Raw genomic sequence first — 17,421 nt, 5'->3', positions numbered from 1 at the left:
AAGGAAGTCCATTACTAACCAGGTAAAGAACGTTATGAACATAGAAAAAAAATCAATATTAGAGAGAGTCACTCTGTAATAAAAGAATGTACAAACAAGAATAAAAGGAAAATCATAGAGTGATAAAGACATGAAAATAATTTCCCGCATTTTGAAATATTACAAAATCAAACACATCATTCTCCAACCCTTGACAAACAAAGAGGAAAGTAACTAAAGTATAGACCTACCAGTAGTACGTTTGTATATGATAAACTCATGAACATGAAAAACACTTCAATCACTTATAATGGAGTCGCACATCCAAATCCATCTTCCATACATATCCACAAATCATTGTTCATTCTTAGGTTTTGAAAAACCCACAGCGCCATGCCCAACGCTTTGCATTAAAAAACTTTGTTGATGCAAGAAGTCTCTGCTAAAACCGCAAGGGTACTCAAAGAGACAGTCTGAGGACACCAGGGCACCTCAGAACAGTTTCTCACTGATTCCACCGGCCAGCAATTACAAGGATGATTGTTCCAGGAACAGCAGAGAGATGACTCTCATTGTTCCATCCAGAGAAATCATCAGTTGTGCAATCACCTGGGAGTTCCGGAAGGTTCTGAAGGTTCTATTCTTTTAAAGTTCAAGAACCATCCTCTATTGTCAGATCCTGCAGCTGCTCTTGCACATCACTGAGTGCCTCGCTACCTTGCTCTGTCTTGGAGTCTGCTTTGGGTTCTGCTTTGCCCTCTGCTTCCGGTTCCTGTTCCGGTTCTGGCTCGTCGCGTCCGTTCTCCAGGTTCTCCGAGCCCTCGAAGCAGCCGGAGTCCCGTGGCACCTCAGGCTTCTCCTCTGACGTCTCCTCTTCCTCATCATCACACTCATCCTCAGCTGAGAGATACAAATGGAAACACCACAAGAGTATTATACATATTTGACTCATTATGGTACAAAGATAAGGACACCAACTTTGATGATTACAGTCTTCATTCATCTGAAAGGAAATTAAGGTGCTTAGAAGCATGTAGTATAGATAACACATGTTGCACAAGTCCAAATATCCCATATGATATGCTCATTTGCATATTTAGGCCTACTGTACATATGACATATTATCACGCGCGCGCGCGCGTGTGTGTGTGTGTGTGTGTGTGTGTGTGTGTGTGTGTGTGTGTGTGTGTGTGTGTGTGTGTGTGTGTGTGTGTGTGTGTGTGTGTGTGTGTGTGTGTGTGTGTGTGTGTGTGTGTGTGTGTGTGTGTGTGTGTGTGTGTGTATGAAGAGTTCAGATGTAAAACCCCCTAAGTACCTTTCCCGAAACATTTCATAATTCATTTATATATAATACTAATCTATCAAAATTGCATAATTTCTATTTTATTTATGTAATTTCAATATTTATATTTATTATCAAGTACATGAATTTAAACCAAACCAACAATGGGGTTCCCTAAAAATATATAAGGGCAGGTCTGCAGAAATGGAGTAAGGGGGTTTTGCATCTGAACTCTTCATATGTATGCTGCACGTACATGTGTGTAATGGAAGTACAAGATAACTTACAGTCGTGCAGTAGCTCCACAGCTGTGAGTATTTTGGTGCGCTGTTCAGGGTCTGTGATGTTCAGCTCATTCAGGTGAGACTCCTTCAGACTGCTAAAGTCCTCAAGGGACTGGCAGCCCTGCATGGAGAGCAGAGAGCCCAGCTCCTGGACACACCAGAAAATAGAAGCTCAATATTAGTTCAATTAATAACAAGAGTATTGTTCTTATTCCTATTGCGAACTCTATTCTCATTCATATTCATGTTCTTGTTCATATCCATATTAATTGTGTTCTAATATTCACGGTTGTTGATTAAAATTCCGCTCTCATAACCTTCTTTCCTTGTGTGTGTGTGTGTGTGTGTGTGTGCGTGTGCGTGTGCGTGTGCGTGTGCGTGTGCGTGTGCGTGTGCGTGTGTGTGTGTGTGTGTGTGTGTGTGTGTGTGTGTGTGTGTGTGTGTGTGTGTGTGTGTGTGTGTGACTGGGCTAGATTTTTAAGAGGCCAGCTTTGACCAGGGGCCCTTTCAGCACTTTCAGCCAGAACAGTCTCAAAATATTTGTTGGTGCCCCGGGTTTTACTACTGTGCAGTAATTTATTGACAAGAAAAAAACAAGTGTGTCATGAGTCTACAGTCCACTGTTTACTCATTTTCCCACGTGTGTGTTTCAGTGTCGAAACTAGGCTGCAACAGAAAGCAAGGCCTCTTGTTTTATTTACAGAAGTAGTGGCTCTTACGGTTAGGCCAATTTTCTCCAGGACTTCCTCCAGGGTTTTGGGTTTAAGGCGGTTGTGGCGGTCCTGGCTGGAGAACCTCTTCCGCTTGGCTTGGCTCTCCTCGGGCAGAATGGTCACGTAGATGAACTTGAAGGAGCCCACCTTGTTGTTCAGCTTGCCCGTCCAGGTGCCCATCGGCGGCTTATCGATTATATGAATGATGTCTCCTTTCTGCGAAGGGAAGCCAATAGAGAAATGGTTGAGTTGTGAATGCAACATTGTGTTAATTGAAATGTGTTAATCCAACACTAGTCTTGGTTTTTAATTGACACTGTAAAGCCATGAATACACTAAATCAGTGTCAAAAGGTGGCTTTTCGATGAATGATGTCACCTTTATGTGAAGGTGAGGTGAAAAAGAATCAACCTTCCTTCACAGTAAAAGGATGCAGTGTTAACACGATTCTTAGAATATGGCAGAGGGAATTTCAAGACTGGCCTTTTCCTTTTAAGTTGGATTGACAGCCATGCACTCAAGAATACGGTTTGATATTTTTTTTCACTGACATACAGGTCAGTGAAAAGTCAGCAAAGCGAAGACTTTCCTGACTCAGTCAGATTAGCTTATTTCTGCTCTGACCTGCCGTTTGAGTCATAAGGGTTGGGGGGTGAAGTCTGTGTATACCAGGCCTTGAGAATGCTGATTAGAATCAATGCCCAACATTGACCAACAAAAATTGTAGTGCCATGCACTTCAAAATTATATGTCCATTGAGTCATAGGCCTGCACAAATAGGGAAGAGGTGGTTAGGCAGGTTAGTGAATACTTTTGGTATTGCGTATGTATCCAATTTGTATGTCTTGTCAATGGCACCTGCTCCGCGATGCACCCCCCCCCCCCCACGTCAATATGGCGGAATGTTGATATTCAAGCAAAAATCTGACTTACTTAGTTAGCCTGGAATAGCCTGGAAGTTCCACGTGACCCCCACTCACCCACCCTCGAGCACCTGTCCCCCAAAATGTCTGTGCAACCCACTGCATACAAGTCCATGGTTCTCACCTGTAGTTTGAGGGACTCGAACTCGTAAGGGCTGGGGGTGAAGTCTGTGTGCACCTGGCACCTGCCACAGAAGGGCCCGTTGTAGGGGGCTGGGGAGTCATCCAGCTTCATGCTGTCACGCTGCCCATAGCCGCTGTCTAAACTCTGTCTGTCCCCACCTGAAGAAACCATACAGTAGAAACAGTCAGAATCACAAATCACTGTCTCGATTCAATCTAGTAGGAAGTAAGACCTACTTTGTCCACTTAAATGCACATGAAGCCTTTCCCTCTGGTGGCTAGGCAGAGATAAAAAAGGAAAATAAAAATCCAGTCTAGCCTCTGTCCTCTACTGAGAAATAGCAAAGTACAGACAGTCATTCAGTACATTCAATCTAATGGCAGGAAGTGTCTACAGTACTTTGCCTGCCCATATAAAACCTGAATGAACCTAAACTAGCTTCAGACAGAGACAAATGAAAAATATATAAATCCATATGTTTAGTCTAGACTCTGTCGCCACCTGGGGAAACAGTACAGACAATGTCAGGACAAATCAGGAGGCTCAGCATACTCAGTCTAATAGGAGTACATAGTAATTGAAACAACTGTGTCCGCTGTATTTGTCTACAATGTTCACGACTAGCTTAAACTGAAACGTGTGTGTGTGTGTGTGTGTGTGTGTGTGTGTGTGTGTGTGTGTGTGTGTGTGTGTGTGTGTGTGTGTGTGTGTGTGCGTGCGTGCGTGCGTGCGTGCGTGCGTGCGTGCGTGCGTGCGTGCGTGCGTGCGTGCGTGCGTGCGGGCGGGCGTGCGGGCATGCGGGCATGCGTGCATACATGCATACGTGTGTGCGTGTGTCTGTCTGTTTCTGTGTGTTCGTATTTGTTTTAGTTTCTGCTTCCAATCAACATGAGTGTGTGCTCATTTGGGCTTAATGTCTAAATGTCTGTGTGTGCCTGTGGGAGTTGCATGTAGGCTATTGTAGAGGCTACTCTACTGTATGTGTGAGTGAGCAGGCGTACATCCAGAGATCTGCCTTGAGACGGGGCTGTGCAGGGTGTCTCCCGAGCCGTTGGAGCAGACCGAGGAGCGCTGTCCTGGGGTCAGGTCTGGCGTCATGTCCCCTGACATGGGGGAGCTGGGCATGTCATCCCCACTGTCGGCCTGTGGAGGAATGGTAGTACATTTAGCTTTATCCAAAAGGGAAGTGGAGGGCAGTGCACCTCCAAGACAAGAACATCAGCAGGTGCCCCATCAACCATGTAACAGAGGAGAAGCATGGGGAAGGATTTGTATGCTGCAGGCAAAATACTTAATGTATTCAAGATAGCAAAGTTACAATAGATCTGTATAGATATTCAGGCATCACATTAGCCTGATAAATCAGCCTAAATGGATTGGATGTCTAAATGCAAATAGCATCACATTGCTATCCTTCATGTATTTTGATAGCAGTGTGAAAATCCTGCCCCCTTTTCTCCCCATTTGACGTTTTCTCACAAAAGAGAACTGTATGAGGAAATGCAGAACAGAGAAGGGAACTGTACAAAACTACATGACAAAACCATGCAACTCCGTAAACACTGCATGATTTTTGACTAGCAGCAAGTATTCATTTAATGTTTTTTCTTTTAATGATTCACAATTTAAAGCGGTAATGAGAGCACGTTTAACCCTCCTGTTATCCTTGGGGTCTATTTGACCCCATTCAATGTTTAACGTCTGAAAAATACATGAAGTACATAATTCTTTTGCTTCATCTTTGATGACTTTTCCTAACTATATGGGGTCAAGGTGAAAAAAGTGAAATTTCCACAGTGCTGTACACGTTTTGGTTACATCTGTGTTCCTTGGGGTCAATTTGACCCCAAATTATTTTAAGTGTATTAAACATAAATGGAACTTCCATATTTTGCTAATACATCTTCCAATCTGTCTAGATTATGTAAAAAACATGAACATAAGTAATTTAGAACAGAACATTTTGCTTTATTTAGGGCTCGAATAGCTAACAATATGTAGGCCTATGATGTGGACGAGGGCCAAAACTAATTCAAGGCAACTTTTGGGCAGTTGTTGCACATTTTTGCCTAGTCATGGCTTAGTTCTTTTGGTGTGTGAGCTGTGTGTGGGGGTGCTAGGACTTATCTAAAGGGCTTTTTTATGTCCCCAACAGAGCAACGTTAAATATCTGAGACATTAACCGGAGCAAAAGTTTTTGCTTCTACTGACTTTGTAGACATTTAATTAAATGTTATAAGTGGCTGGGGTCAAAATGACCTCAAGGATCACGGATGTAATCTAAATCTGAGGATAACAGGAGGGTTAAATGAGTGATATTCTTTTTTTCTAACTAAACTAAAAGGTTTCCGCTGTTCAATGCATAGTAGGTGTTCCTCAGGCAACCAGAAGGGGGCACACTTGTCAACCTTTTGTTTTTCATCATCGTCTTCCCTCTGCTGCTCTTTTTTTAAACAATTACCCGTCAATACATTTGCCTTAACTAGAATGCTAATGACCAAGTCATAGTGCATTACTAAAGGCCCTGTGTTATGTCATAGTTGTGTACTGTGGTAGTTAACTTTTCAATAGGCGTGCATTATGGGGCCATGTGACTGGGGTACTATCAAAATAGTGCACAATAAGAGGAATGGGTGATTTATAAATCAAGTGGTAGCCTAAATGTATAATTTGTAACATCTATCATTTCCTTATCCACCAACACAAAATATTGGAAGATTTAATTTTGAATTTGTGCTCAGATTGTTGATTAAAAACCTTGTGACACTACATATAGTGTATTCCTTTCTTCAATTTCCCTGCTTGTGATGAATAAGCAATCTATCTTTTATCACATTTTACAGTACATTAAAGGAAGCAACTGTGGATATTTTGCAATTGTTTCTCAGCCAGTTTTCGTGCGAGCTCCTCAGAGTGTCTTTACTGTAAACCCACACCGTTGTAAAATATATGTGTGATGTTAAGTTACGATGTTTGAGACTTTACTGCACTGTGACGATAGGCCAGATTTTGCAACTGTGGTTTTGCCGCCCACAGACAATTTAAGCTGTTGAAACAGTCTTCATTCGACTACGAATGACTCATTTGAGCATCGACTGACTTGTTAAAGAGATGATTGCAGTAATGAACTTGAAAAAGAGATTATATAGTGGTCCTTAAACAAGTAGAACAACCAGGCTAAAGCAGAGGCTGGCTGAAATCTTGTGGCACTACTGAACCACATTAGGTTTACTGTTTGGGCATGTTAACCTTTCTTTAATTTCCAAGGGATCAATAAAGTGAATCTCTGCCTATATTTTGAATTTAATTTATCTGCTAAACATTTTGCATGCCATCAAAAGAGCATGGGCTTAATCAGCATCTGACTCTCCCTCCTCGGTCAGGGACATTTCATTACCAGAAATGGCAATGACCAAGTCTTGATGCACAGTGTTAATAAAGACTGTAATACCATAGCAGTGCAGTACTGGTGGAATAGTAAATGTATTATGTTCATTATGTTAAAGCAAGTCATTACTATTTTTTTTTTAAATATTTAAAATATATTTTATCTGCCATCTCAGGGTGACTTTGATCTTCCTTAGAGGGTCACACGGGTGTTGATGTGTGACGTATTTTGTAATCATCTGATGTTACCGGTACCTTTGCTTGACCCTCTGATTAAGACGGAAATCACACCGTCAGGTAAAGAAAAAAACTTTGAAAAAAACTTTGCCTACATGTCTGCAGCGAAACGAATCTAGGTTAGTCCTTTCAACTAACAGTGAAACATTACACTGGCAGTAAGGTGCACGTTGCGAGGCTGCAGCAGCAGAGCATGGGTTAAAGTAATGGCTGACTCACTCCTTCCTCCAGGACCTTCTGCACCATCTTGGAGGTCTTGCGTGTCATGGTGCGGGTGATGATCTTCCTCCACTTGCCTTGTTTTTTTCCACCCTCTTCGTGCCCTGCTCCGTCGACCTGCAAAATGAAAAAACAGCAGATATGCATCATTATAAGCCTACAGGCCTCGGCTGTGGCTCATCCAGCTAAGGCACTGTACTGTTGCACCACGGACCCGGGTTCAATTCTAGCCAGGGTTATTTTGCAATCCTGCCCGGTCTCTCTCTCCCTCTCGCTTCTTGTCACCTTCCTTACCCTAATGTTGTTTAATACGTGTAGCAAAGGAGAGTATATAAGTTGACCTTCCCATCCAGCCTCATACCCATTCCTCTGGGGTACTGAACATGTGCTCTGAGAGCTACCCTGCCGTACAAAACAAAAATGCAGTAACTGCGCAGAGCTCCAAACTGCAGTAAAAAAGACTTTTAAAAGGATCCTGTCATTCAGTCTATGTTGTTTTGGGGAGATTATTGATATGTGACAGTTGTGTTACTTTATACTGCCACATATTTTGCAGATCAATAATTTTATTTAACTTTGATATTTTCATCATTAAAATCATAGTGACTAATTTTCAACAACAATGCAGTTACCGCCTTTTTTGCTTTGTAGGGCAATACTGCACACCAAAGAGATACAGTCTCATCAAAGAACACAACCCTAGTGATTTTCCCTACATCACAGTATTATTCATCATTTAATATTATTTATTAATCGAAAGAAGAGTCGTGTTGGGTTCTCCAAGGTCTGATTCTTCAAAGAAATGAAGGTAGAGAAGTAAGCTAGCGAAGAAAAAAGATTAGTGATGGAGTTGTGTCGAAATGGTTAAAGCTTCTGCATGCACGAAGTTCAAAGGAATTGGGTTGTGGGTTTACACACATAGGCAAAGGCACGTAGCCTACATGCACTCTAAACACAGCACTCTCACCCACCCACAACCACACACACAGACACACAGACACACAGACACACAGACACACACACACGCACACGCACACGCACACGCACACACACACACACACGCTCACACATGCGCACACACACATTTTTAGAAGTGAGAGACCAGGTGTAACATTCGGTTTCAAACCAGTGGGCAACCATGAGAAGAGAAGTGTCAACAGGTTCATTTGTTCAAAACAGAGTGCGCTTCTCAAAACAGATGCTGTGGAGTACCCTGCAGAAAACAAGCTGAATGCATGGGACTCTAATTGCCCATAATTAATTTCAATTCTTTACTGGAAATGCAAATATATAAATATTTTCATGTGATGCATGGTCATTATTATTTAACGCTGTTGTCAGCAGAATGGCAATGATCCAGCCGTAATGTGTGTAGTAATGTGGCTAAAGATAGTAATCAGCCTATCTATATAAGCATTTTCTAATACCACCACTACTGTAATATACGTAAGGATTTTCAACAAACAGTGGGGCATTCTAGTAGGAAATGTCATGCACAATTATTCACAGGCTGATGAGAATGATTTACCTGATTAAGTTTTTTGTGAGCCTGATTTACCTGATTAAGTTGTTTGTGAGGCTACACTACATGTCTGAGTGGCTAAAGAAACCACTAATATACGTTTGTACATGCATTGAACTTCAGGACTTAATCTAACATGGTGTCCAGTCCTGGATAATGCAGAGGAGTAGCAGTAAGCAAACAAGACACCATCTGCAAACCGACTTTAAAAATGTTCGCTTGAAATAGCGCAGACTTCCTGTTAAGCAAAAGAGATGTGCTGCCAAAAAATACATTCCGCCTGATGCACTGCTCGGCCGACTCTGAATCTGTGTCTCGTCTTTGTTGCGCGCAGACACAGTTATAAGTTTGTTGTTACCAGAATAGTAATGATCAAGTCGTAATGTAGTGCTAACGACTCAAGTTGTGTCAAGTTGTAGTGGCGTAGTATGGTGATTCCCAAACTTTTCAGTTTTGAGTATGTCCTAAGAATTTTGTCATGTACCATGAGTAGCCCTCCTCACTTGTCCTCTACACTGTACTTTGTACATTTGTCATTATATTTTTTCTGACCAACCCCAGTGTGCATGCATAGCCCTGGTTGGAGTACTGGTGTAGTACTGTGGTAGTGAAGATTTTTCAACCAGTGACGAACATCACTAGCAGAATGGCGTGCAGCATTATCCCTGCAACCCTACACTTGTGCTGTCTTGTGCTGTCTACCTCCGATTAGTGATGTCGTTGTGAGTCCCATGGATGAAGGGTACTCCCCTACAAATGCGAAGTGGGGGAAAAATCAGGTTCTCATTTGCAAGATCTACTGGCCCTGATGTGCACATGCTCTGTGTGGTTGGCTATGACCTTATGCATACTTAAAGAGATGCACTTTTACAGGGTAGTTACCACAAAAGTGTGTCATAAGGACCTTTTGGGTGCTTTGCAGAGAGAGAGAGAGAAAGGTAGAGATGGAGAGAGAGCGAGAGAGAGAGAGAGCGCGCGCATAAGAGAGAGAGAGAGAAAGAGAGAGAGAGAGAGAGAGAGAGAGAGAGAGAGAGAGAGAGAGAGAGAGAGATGGGCTGACACTGCAACCGTCCACACTCAGTTCACACGTACGTATACTGCTCAAAGTTGCCTCCAACTGCATGCTAACACAAGCCGCAGTAGCAGCACCCAAGTGATTTCTGGTAAATGACATGAGCTATTTGTGGCCTGTTTCTCAGGGTGGGTAACCCTCATCGTCTAAAACTGCTGACATGCATGCCCTTTATGTTGACTCAGTGAATATGGATCATGTCATTTCTAACAGCCAGACTGCATCCAACTTGTGCCTTCCATTTAGTATTTTGATACATCTTTACACACAGTGACACTTTAATTTTTGGACAAATTTGAGGGGGCTGTCATCGTTACTATGCGGTTTGCCTGATCTAGTTGAGCAGCTGAAAGTGAAAGACACTAAGATCTTACATACGTGACATGTCTCATTACATAACTTCTGTTGTAGTATAGAATAGTATACCATAAGCCTTGCAGAAGTTACAGGTCTTACATAAGCTATAGTAGGCCCTATACAACATTACTATTAACAAAGTGATGGCCTCACTGTAATAGACATCTCTCTCTCTCATCTAGTTGTTTGTTGTTCAACTATTAAACAGAAGTAACTGGCAAGGTGCTATTGTTTCAGTCTGTTGTTGAGGATGTTTTATTTATGTACCTTGTAGTTGTCATGTTTCAGTGTTAACACTTCCATATTTTCTATACTTTTAGGAAGCCCCAGGCACTTCCTTTGTCTATTTCATTTTTTTCAGGTTGACATTTAGTGTGTTTGCTTTAATGCCAGAGAGAGAACTGATCACAATGTGTACAGAGGTTTTTTCGGTAAAGTATGAACGAAGTCTTGTTTGTTTTAGTGCAGTTCCACAGCAATGCGGTGATATCACAGCACCTATAAAATGTGCACAGCGGTGATAGCAAATTCACACAGCATCCATTTTCCTGTGACATCATTCTCTCAGTTGTAACTAGATATGTTTTATGACCATCTCGTCATCATTAGCTTACATAGTGACAGTGTCAGTGACATTGTATTGAAATGTCCCACTATGGTCCCATCATGAATAAGCATGATGTCACGACAAGATGGCTCCCATGTGGATTTTCTCAATACTGTATTTTTATTATATCATGTTACACTGCATTAGATGTTGGTTAGAGTCCAACTGGCATGGGATTTGAACCGGTGACCTCTCAACCCTCAAATCCCATGTGCAGTGTACACACTGAAGATCCTAGTGATGAGAGCCTAGATACTGATGTGGCACTGCAGGGTGGAGAGGGACTTACACTTTCACTCTTTTTGACTTATCACAAAAAACGCTGAAATGTCTGAGGAGCAGGGTAATTGAGGAGCAGAAGAAATGACAATTCGCACTGTATGGCTCTAGAGGAGGGTTTAGACTTTCACTCTTTTTAAATGTCCAAAAATGGCTGAACATCGTCACTGAGGAGTAGGCACACTTTTGTGGCCGCACTTACGGCTTCGCTCAGGGTGGCATCTGGGTCTGCCACCACCGGGGACGAGGGCTTGGGCTTCATGAAGTCTTTGAAGCTGCTTGACCGCTGCAGAGTCAGCTGTGGAGAGAGAGAGAGAGAGAGAGAGAGAGAGAGAGAGAGAGAGAGAGAGAGAGAGAGAGAGAGAGAGAGAGAGAGAGAGAGAGAGAGAGAGAGACAGAGACAGAGACAGAGACAGAGACAGAGACAGAGACAGAGACAGAGAGACAGACAGAGACAGAGACAGAGACAGACAGAGACAGAGCCAGAGGGGATGCAATGCTCTGTTTATTGACTTAGTCGGTGTACCATCTTTCATGTTTAGTTTGAACACCCCATCAAGTTTAATCTGCAGTGCACATATTAATCAAAGTACAGCAATTACCAACTGAACAAGACAGTGATTATAACCTGATGAATGCCTTCAGTGTGCATGATGCAGATTATCTCTGATAGACTGTTAAATTGTCTGCACATCCCTTTATTGCAACCTATTGTGTACCTTTTTACTTCTCTGAAACCTATTTGCTTATCGAGTTCCTTTTCTTCCATTTATTGTTTATCAGCCTCCATAAACACAGGCCGAGATAGTACTAAAATCGCTTCTCATGAACACGGTGACGGTTCAAGATAAGGCTGCTATGTTGCCGTAGGTCGAAGCCCTAAGATAAACATTAGGCAGACGACGATGATCGTGCACTGATATTAAGCTGAGTGCACGAGAGAGTGAGAGAGAGAGAGAGAGAGAGAGAGAGAGAGAGAGAGAGAGAGAGAGAGAGAGAGAGAGAGAGAGAGAGAGAGAGAGATGGGCTGACACAGTGTAGGTCGATCACGTCACATGCAAGGGACCCGTCGTACAACAGTTCGCATGGCAGGTCGAACTCCTAAGATAAACAGTAGAGACAGACGACGGTGATCGTGCACTGATATTAAGCGGAGTGCACAACAACAGGCAGGCAAGCTTTATCTCCACTCGTCCAGGCAGCATCGATGGCTACCATGCTAGATTAGGCCCACTAATATCCCCTAATGTCCCAGTCGGCCTGTAATGCTAGCCCTTTAATGCTTTCATTGGTGCTCTGAGTGCACACCCCGATCAATATTTACTGACCATAATGACTCACATCCCCAAGAGATAGAGAGAATAAGGAGAAGTGGAGAGAGAGAGAGAGAGAGAGAGAGAGAGAGAGAGAGAGAGAGAGAGAGAGAGAGAGAGAGAGAGAGAGAGAGAGAGAGAGAGAGGGTGAGAGAGAGAGAGAGAGAGAGAGGGTTTAAAAAGATACTTACAAACTCATCAAGAGGGTACTGTAATGTGTGAAGTATTAGGAGTGAATAAACCAAGAAAGGTAAAAAGAAAGAATGAGAAAATCAGATAATTTGTGTGGGTAGGCTACGTGCGAGAGAGAGAGAGAGAGAGAGAGAGACAGAGAGAGAGAGATTGAGAGAGAGAGAGAGAGAGAGAGAGAGAGAATGAACTCAGCCAATGCCAATGACAGCATACTGTACTGTAGCTTCCCGAAAGGCCTGTGAGTAAGCTAGCGAGCAGCAGTCATTTTTCATGTCGACTGTCCAGCACTGTAATTTATCATGTCAGAGAGTTACATGATTTTAGAGACAAAGAAACCAATAACACTCCACTACAGAAGGTGATTTTCCAACCTGATATAATCACTGACGCGTGTAACCAGCAAGATACCAAATGAGCCTGTTGCTGAATTGTGGAATCAAGAAGACACTAAGTCAACACAAGGCTGGCACTACGCTTAGGCAGTCAAGACGGTCACCATAGGGAGCCAAATTTGTTGGGGGCACCTGAAAGAATTAGAACGTCAAGCGAAATAAAACAATAAACTTTACATTGACCATCACTATTAATGGGCATTCAGTATATATTTGGGTACTAGATCAGCTGTGCTTGATCAGATGTACAGCACTGTGTTTACAGATTGCAATTTGTAAATGAATGAATAGGAAAAGGGGTGTTCGCCTAGGGATCGAAATTGACTACAACCGACTCTGAGTTAACAACAGAGGATCACAATACTGTAACGAGATTGGCAGCAAGTTCTGAACTCAGACCTCAGCAGTTGATTGCAATTGGCAAGTTCAAGAGTGCTATCTCTACTATTGTGATGGGCTACTGTATGATGATACAACAGTCAACCTTTGAAACAATTTTACTGCATAAATATACAAAGTCCTACAGTAACTGACATGTTCAAGAGCATAATCACTGATACTGGACAAGGCTAGTGTTATCAGGACATTTAGATAAGCCGTGGTCATCCGATTAAAAAAAAACCTTTCATATTGTGCAGACCGCCATCGGGATTACATTGCTAAACACTAATCACTTCAAAGTAAGCCTGATTCTGACTCATCATCATTTAAATGTTGTCAGTACTTTAACTTTTCAAGTTAGACTGTTAACAAACATTGAACAAATCCACAGAGGCAAAACCACAACCTCCTTGGTGGTAGTGAAAACAGGGAGGCAGTTATTCTGTTTCTTGGTAACATTGCTCAAAAAGTTGCCCTGTGTATCATCAGCTTTCCAGACTTTTGTTCTCTGTTTTATCATCCTCTCCCATTCTTCGAAGAAATCTTAGCAACAGGAAACAGACAAGTCGCAGCCAACTGTCATAGACAAACCACAATCCGACTGTACATAGACATATCAAACTGCTGATTAAATAACTTTTAGCTGGTTTTCTTCTGAGGCCATAGGCCATAACTTCTTGAATAGCAGAGACTTGCCAGACCATAATCCTTGCCACCAAAAGCTGACTTGCAGGTCTAATTCCACCCCCCTATGTACTACTATATACCAGGGCTGTACAGGTAATCTGGCATACAGGGCATTTTCCCAGAGTGCTGATTGTCCCCATGGGCCAATGCTGTTGAGTTTGTTTGTTTTCTTCCTATGGGACGAGCCCACAGTTGGAAGGGGTGCCCCATTGGTCCATCTTCATTATAGACAGTGGACTGAGTCAAGCGGTACAGTATATAGTACTAAAATGACTTGTAGCCTATATGTTTGAGTGGCTCAGTCCTGGCTGTATGAGGGAATGTGAGTTTGCGTTTTAAAAATATCAAGTCCGCAAGTAATGATTAAGAAATACAACCATCTTACTGACTGACTTAAATGTCCCTTTAAAGCAACACTAGTGCCACAAATATGTAGTTTTTGTGTTCAAAGTTTTTGTGTTCGTTGAGGTCATCCAGGTTGGAAGTGGAATTTCCATTCATTCAAACAACACAGAAACTACCTGACAACTAACCTGTTTGTTAAATGGCACACTTGTGCACCTCGGCCACTTCGATTCAGTGTGTAGCGCCAGTGCACCATGCGCACTAAAACATGGGGACCACAGTGCACAAGTTCACCATTTGAGAAGCCTCTCTAGGCTTTCTTAGTGAGGTTATAGGCCATGGACGAGTGCAAAGGGAATTCAGGAGAGCCTTGATCCCAGAGCTGACAAACCACTGAAACTAATTTTGAAACATTGTCAAACATAGGTTGGAAAACCCCCACATATCTTCCTTGAACTGGATTGAAATACTTAAGGGAAATGAACAAGTTATGGCATCATTGTTGATCATGTTTGCAAGAACGTTTGCAAAGACGTCAGCAAAACAACATAAACAGGAAAGCACAGGCTAAAGGTGTGATACTGACACGACTGTAAACTAGGTCCTGTATAAATATAGCGGAAGTGATCTACGCACGCACAAGTTTCATCACATTTTCATAAGAAGGACATCCGACCAGACCAATGCAACACATACCTATGAATCATACTACGTTGGTATTACTTAAATCCAAGTTCCTCTCCTTTGTGGCTAAGTCTGAGTAAAATACACAGTACATTTTCCAAGTCTTCGGGAGTAGGACCAATATATGAGTTTGACATTTCTGGTAACACTTCCAAATAAGGGGCCATAATTAACAGTAAAGTAGCTACAATCTAATACTTAAGTAAGGGTTAATAATCATTACTTAATGCCACATTAGACACAAATTAATTGTTATTAATGCATTAGTAAGCAGTTACTTAACTATTAGATAACTATTACCTTGTGTTACAAGTTAATAGCATATCATTATTTAACTAATAGATAAGTAAGGGCACAGTTAATAGTTAAGTAGCTATCAGGTCATACTTAACTAAGGACCAAAATTAACACTTACTTAATACAAAAGTAAGGCATAACTAATGGTTAATTAATACATAAATATTGGGTTTTGGGACCCTTATATTAGAGTTGGCTGAGGATAACTAATGGTTAATTAATGGATAGATATTGGTGTTTGGGACCCTTATATTAGAGTTGGCTGCGGATAACTAATGGTTAATTAATCCATAGATATTGGTGTTTGGGACCCTTATAATAGAGTTGGCTGAGCATACCTAATAGTTAAGTAATTAATCTACTGTGACATCTAGTTTTCACTCATTCAAATCACTGTATTAATGGCAACAGGAGCCATTATATAGCAAGGATTGGACGTACACTTCTCAATGATGGTGGGGTGATGAGATGTAATTTGTTCATATACCACTTATTAGTTTTAATGGTAAAAACCCTACAATAAATGCAGAACATTATGAAGAGTAATAGTTTTGAAGCTAAACTAAACCATTCCTTTGTGATAATTAAGTTAATGTCAGAAAATATTAGCTCCAAGAAGTGCAGTGCATGATGGGTACGCAATCTACAGACAACAATATTTCGGTATTATTTAATCATTAGTTATGCCTTACTTTTGTATTAAGTAAGTGTTAATTTTGGTCCTTAGTTAAGTATGACCTAATAGCTACTTAACTATTACTGTGCCCTTACTTATGTATTAGTTAAATATTTTTTATGCTATGAACTTGTAACACAAGGTAATAGTTATCTAATAGTTAAGTAACTGCTTGCTAATGTTTGACATATGCATTAATAACAATTAATATGTGTCTAATGTGGCGTTAAGTAATGATTATTAACCCTTACTAAAGTATTAGGTTATAGCTACTTTGCTGTTAATTATGGCCCCTTATTTGGAAGTGTTACCGTCATTTTTACTGTCAGTATTGAGCTAACACTGGAAAACTGAGCTGTGTACAGTCCTTTTAATGGAGGGATGGGGGCTGCTTTATCCAACCTGCTTAGTGTTCTGGTTTTCTGTTTTGTCCTATCATAGCATAGCACTGCTTACGTTACAGGTTATTGTCACAAGGTTGCATAAAACGCATTTGTGACTCACTTGTTGCCTCAGTAGAATGTAACAGCAGCAGGAACTAAAAAACCCAAAGCAAGAGCGTGGTTCGAGCACTGCCCTTTTACAACATCGGCACAAGCTGCATGCGTCAGGCTTGTGTGGGTTGTAGTAAGATGACAACTTGGTCAATATTACAATCACTCTCGCTCAAGTTGCATCAACAGCAGTGTTGGAACAAGGTTTGCATTATAAATGACTAGTAATAGCCTGGCCACTACACATACTACAATTATTATACTGTAGCCTGTATTATTATTACTAGCACTTTTACCTCAAATTTGGATTCTGACTTCATACATAAATTCTGGGGCGCAAAAGGGGAAGAATTATTCATGGTTGCCACGGAAACAGTGCTGTGTGGAGGGCCTGTCACAGTGCACAGCTGCGTACACCCCCAATGAAATTAACCTCAACTGAAATGTGATTATCAGTATCAGGAGTTACAGAGAAAGCCATTTCATTTTGTTGTCTGTTTTATTTAACAAAGCCTTGACTAGCTGCTTTGCAAAGTTCTTCAGCTAGCATTTTTAAGTCAGGTCAACTCAAGTTTGTGTTCAGGAAATGTGCAATTTCAGTTACTGTCATGGTATGGAGATGCAGATGTTGGCCAACTTATTTTAAGGCCTTTACACAGGCAATGTCTGATGCAATGTCTGGTTAGGGACCCTGACGGTGTGTGTGTGTGTGTGTGTGTGTGTGTGTGTGTGTGTGTGTGTGTGTGTGTGTGTGTGTGTGTGTGTGTGTGTGTGTGTGTGTGTGTGTGTGTGTGTGTGTGTGTGTGTGTGTGTGTGTGTGTGTGTGTGTGTGTGTGTGTGTGTGTGTGTGTGTGTGTGTGTGTGTGTGTGTGTGTGTGTGTGTCAGAAGGTCAGTGGTGAGGAGAGAGTAGGAGGGAAGGCCCTTTGGCAGCATCTCACAACTGTGTGTGGAGAAACCTCAAAGCACGGTTTGAC

General features: G+C 41.7%; 1 protein-coding gene across 1 annotated transcript in view; it reads right to left on the bottom strand.

Moving 5' to 3' along the window:
* Window positions 1–249: 249 nt before the first annotated feature.
* The window catches only part of sash3 (SAM and SH3 domain containing 3), a 19,227-nt gene continuing 2,055 nt past the window's right edge, over window positions 250–17,421 (bottom strand). The window contains exons 2-8 of the mRNA XM_063189545.1: window positions 11,188–11,283; window positions 7,149–7,265; window positions 4,307–4,448; window positions 3,306–3,463; window positions 2,265–2,474; window positions 1,549–1,693; window positions 250–879 (exon numbers count right to left, since the gene is read on the bottom strand). Of these exons, the coding sequence (XP_063045615.1) occupies window positions 632–879; window positions 1,549–1,693; window positions 2,265–2,474; window positions 3,306–3,463; window positions 4,307–4,448; window positions 7,149–7,265; window positions 11,188–11,283 (1,116 nt within the window). The 3' untranslated portion in view covers window positions 250–631. The remainder of the gene's footprint in view (window positions 880–1,548; window positions 1,694–2,264; window positions 2,475–3,305; window positions 3,464–4,306; window positions 4,449–7,148; window positions 7,266–11,187; window positions 11,284–17,421) is intronic.

Source organism: Engraulis encrasicolus, chromosome 23 (assembly GCF_034702125.1).
Source record: "Engraulis encrasicolus isolate BLACKSEA-1 chromosome 23, IST_EnEncr_1.0, whole genome shotgun sequence".
Lineage (NCBI taxonomy): Eukaryota > Metazoa > Chordata > Actinopteri > Clupeiformes > Engraulidae > Engraulis > Engraulis encrasicolus.
This window is presented reverse-complemented; position numbering and strand designations above follow the sequence as displayed.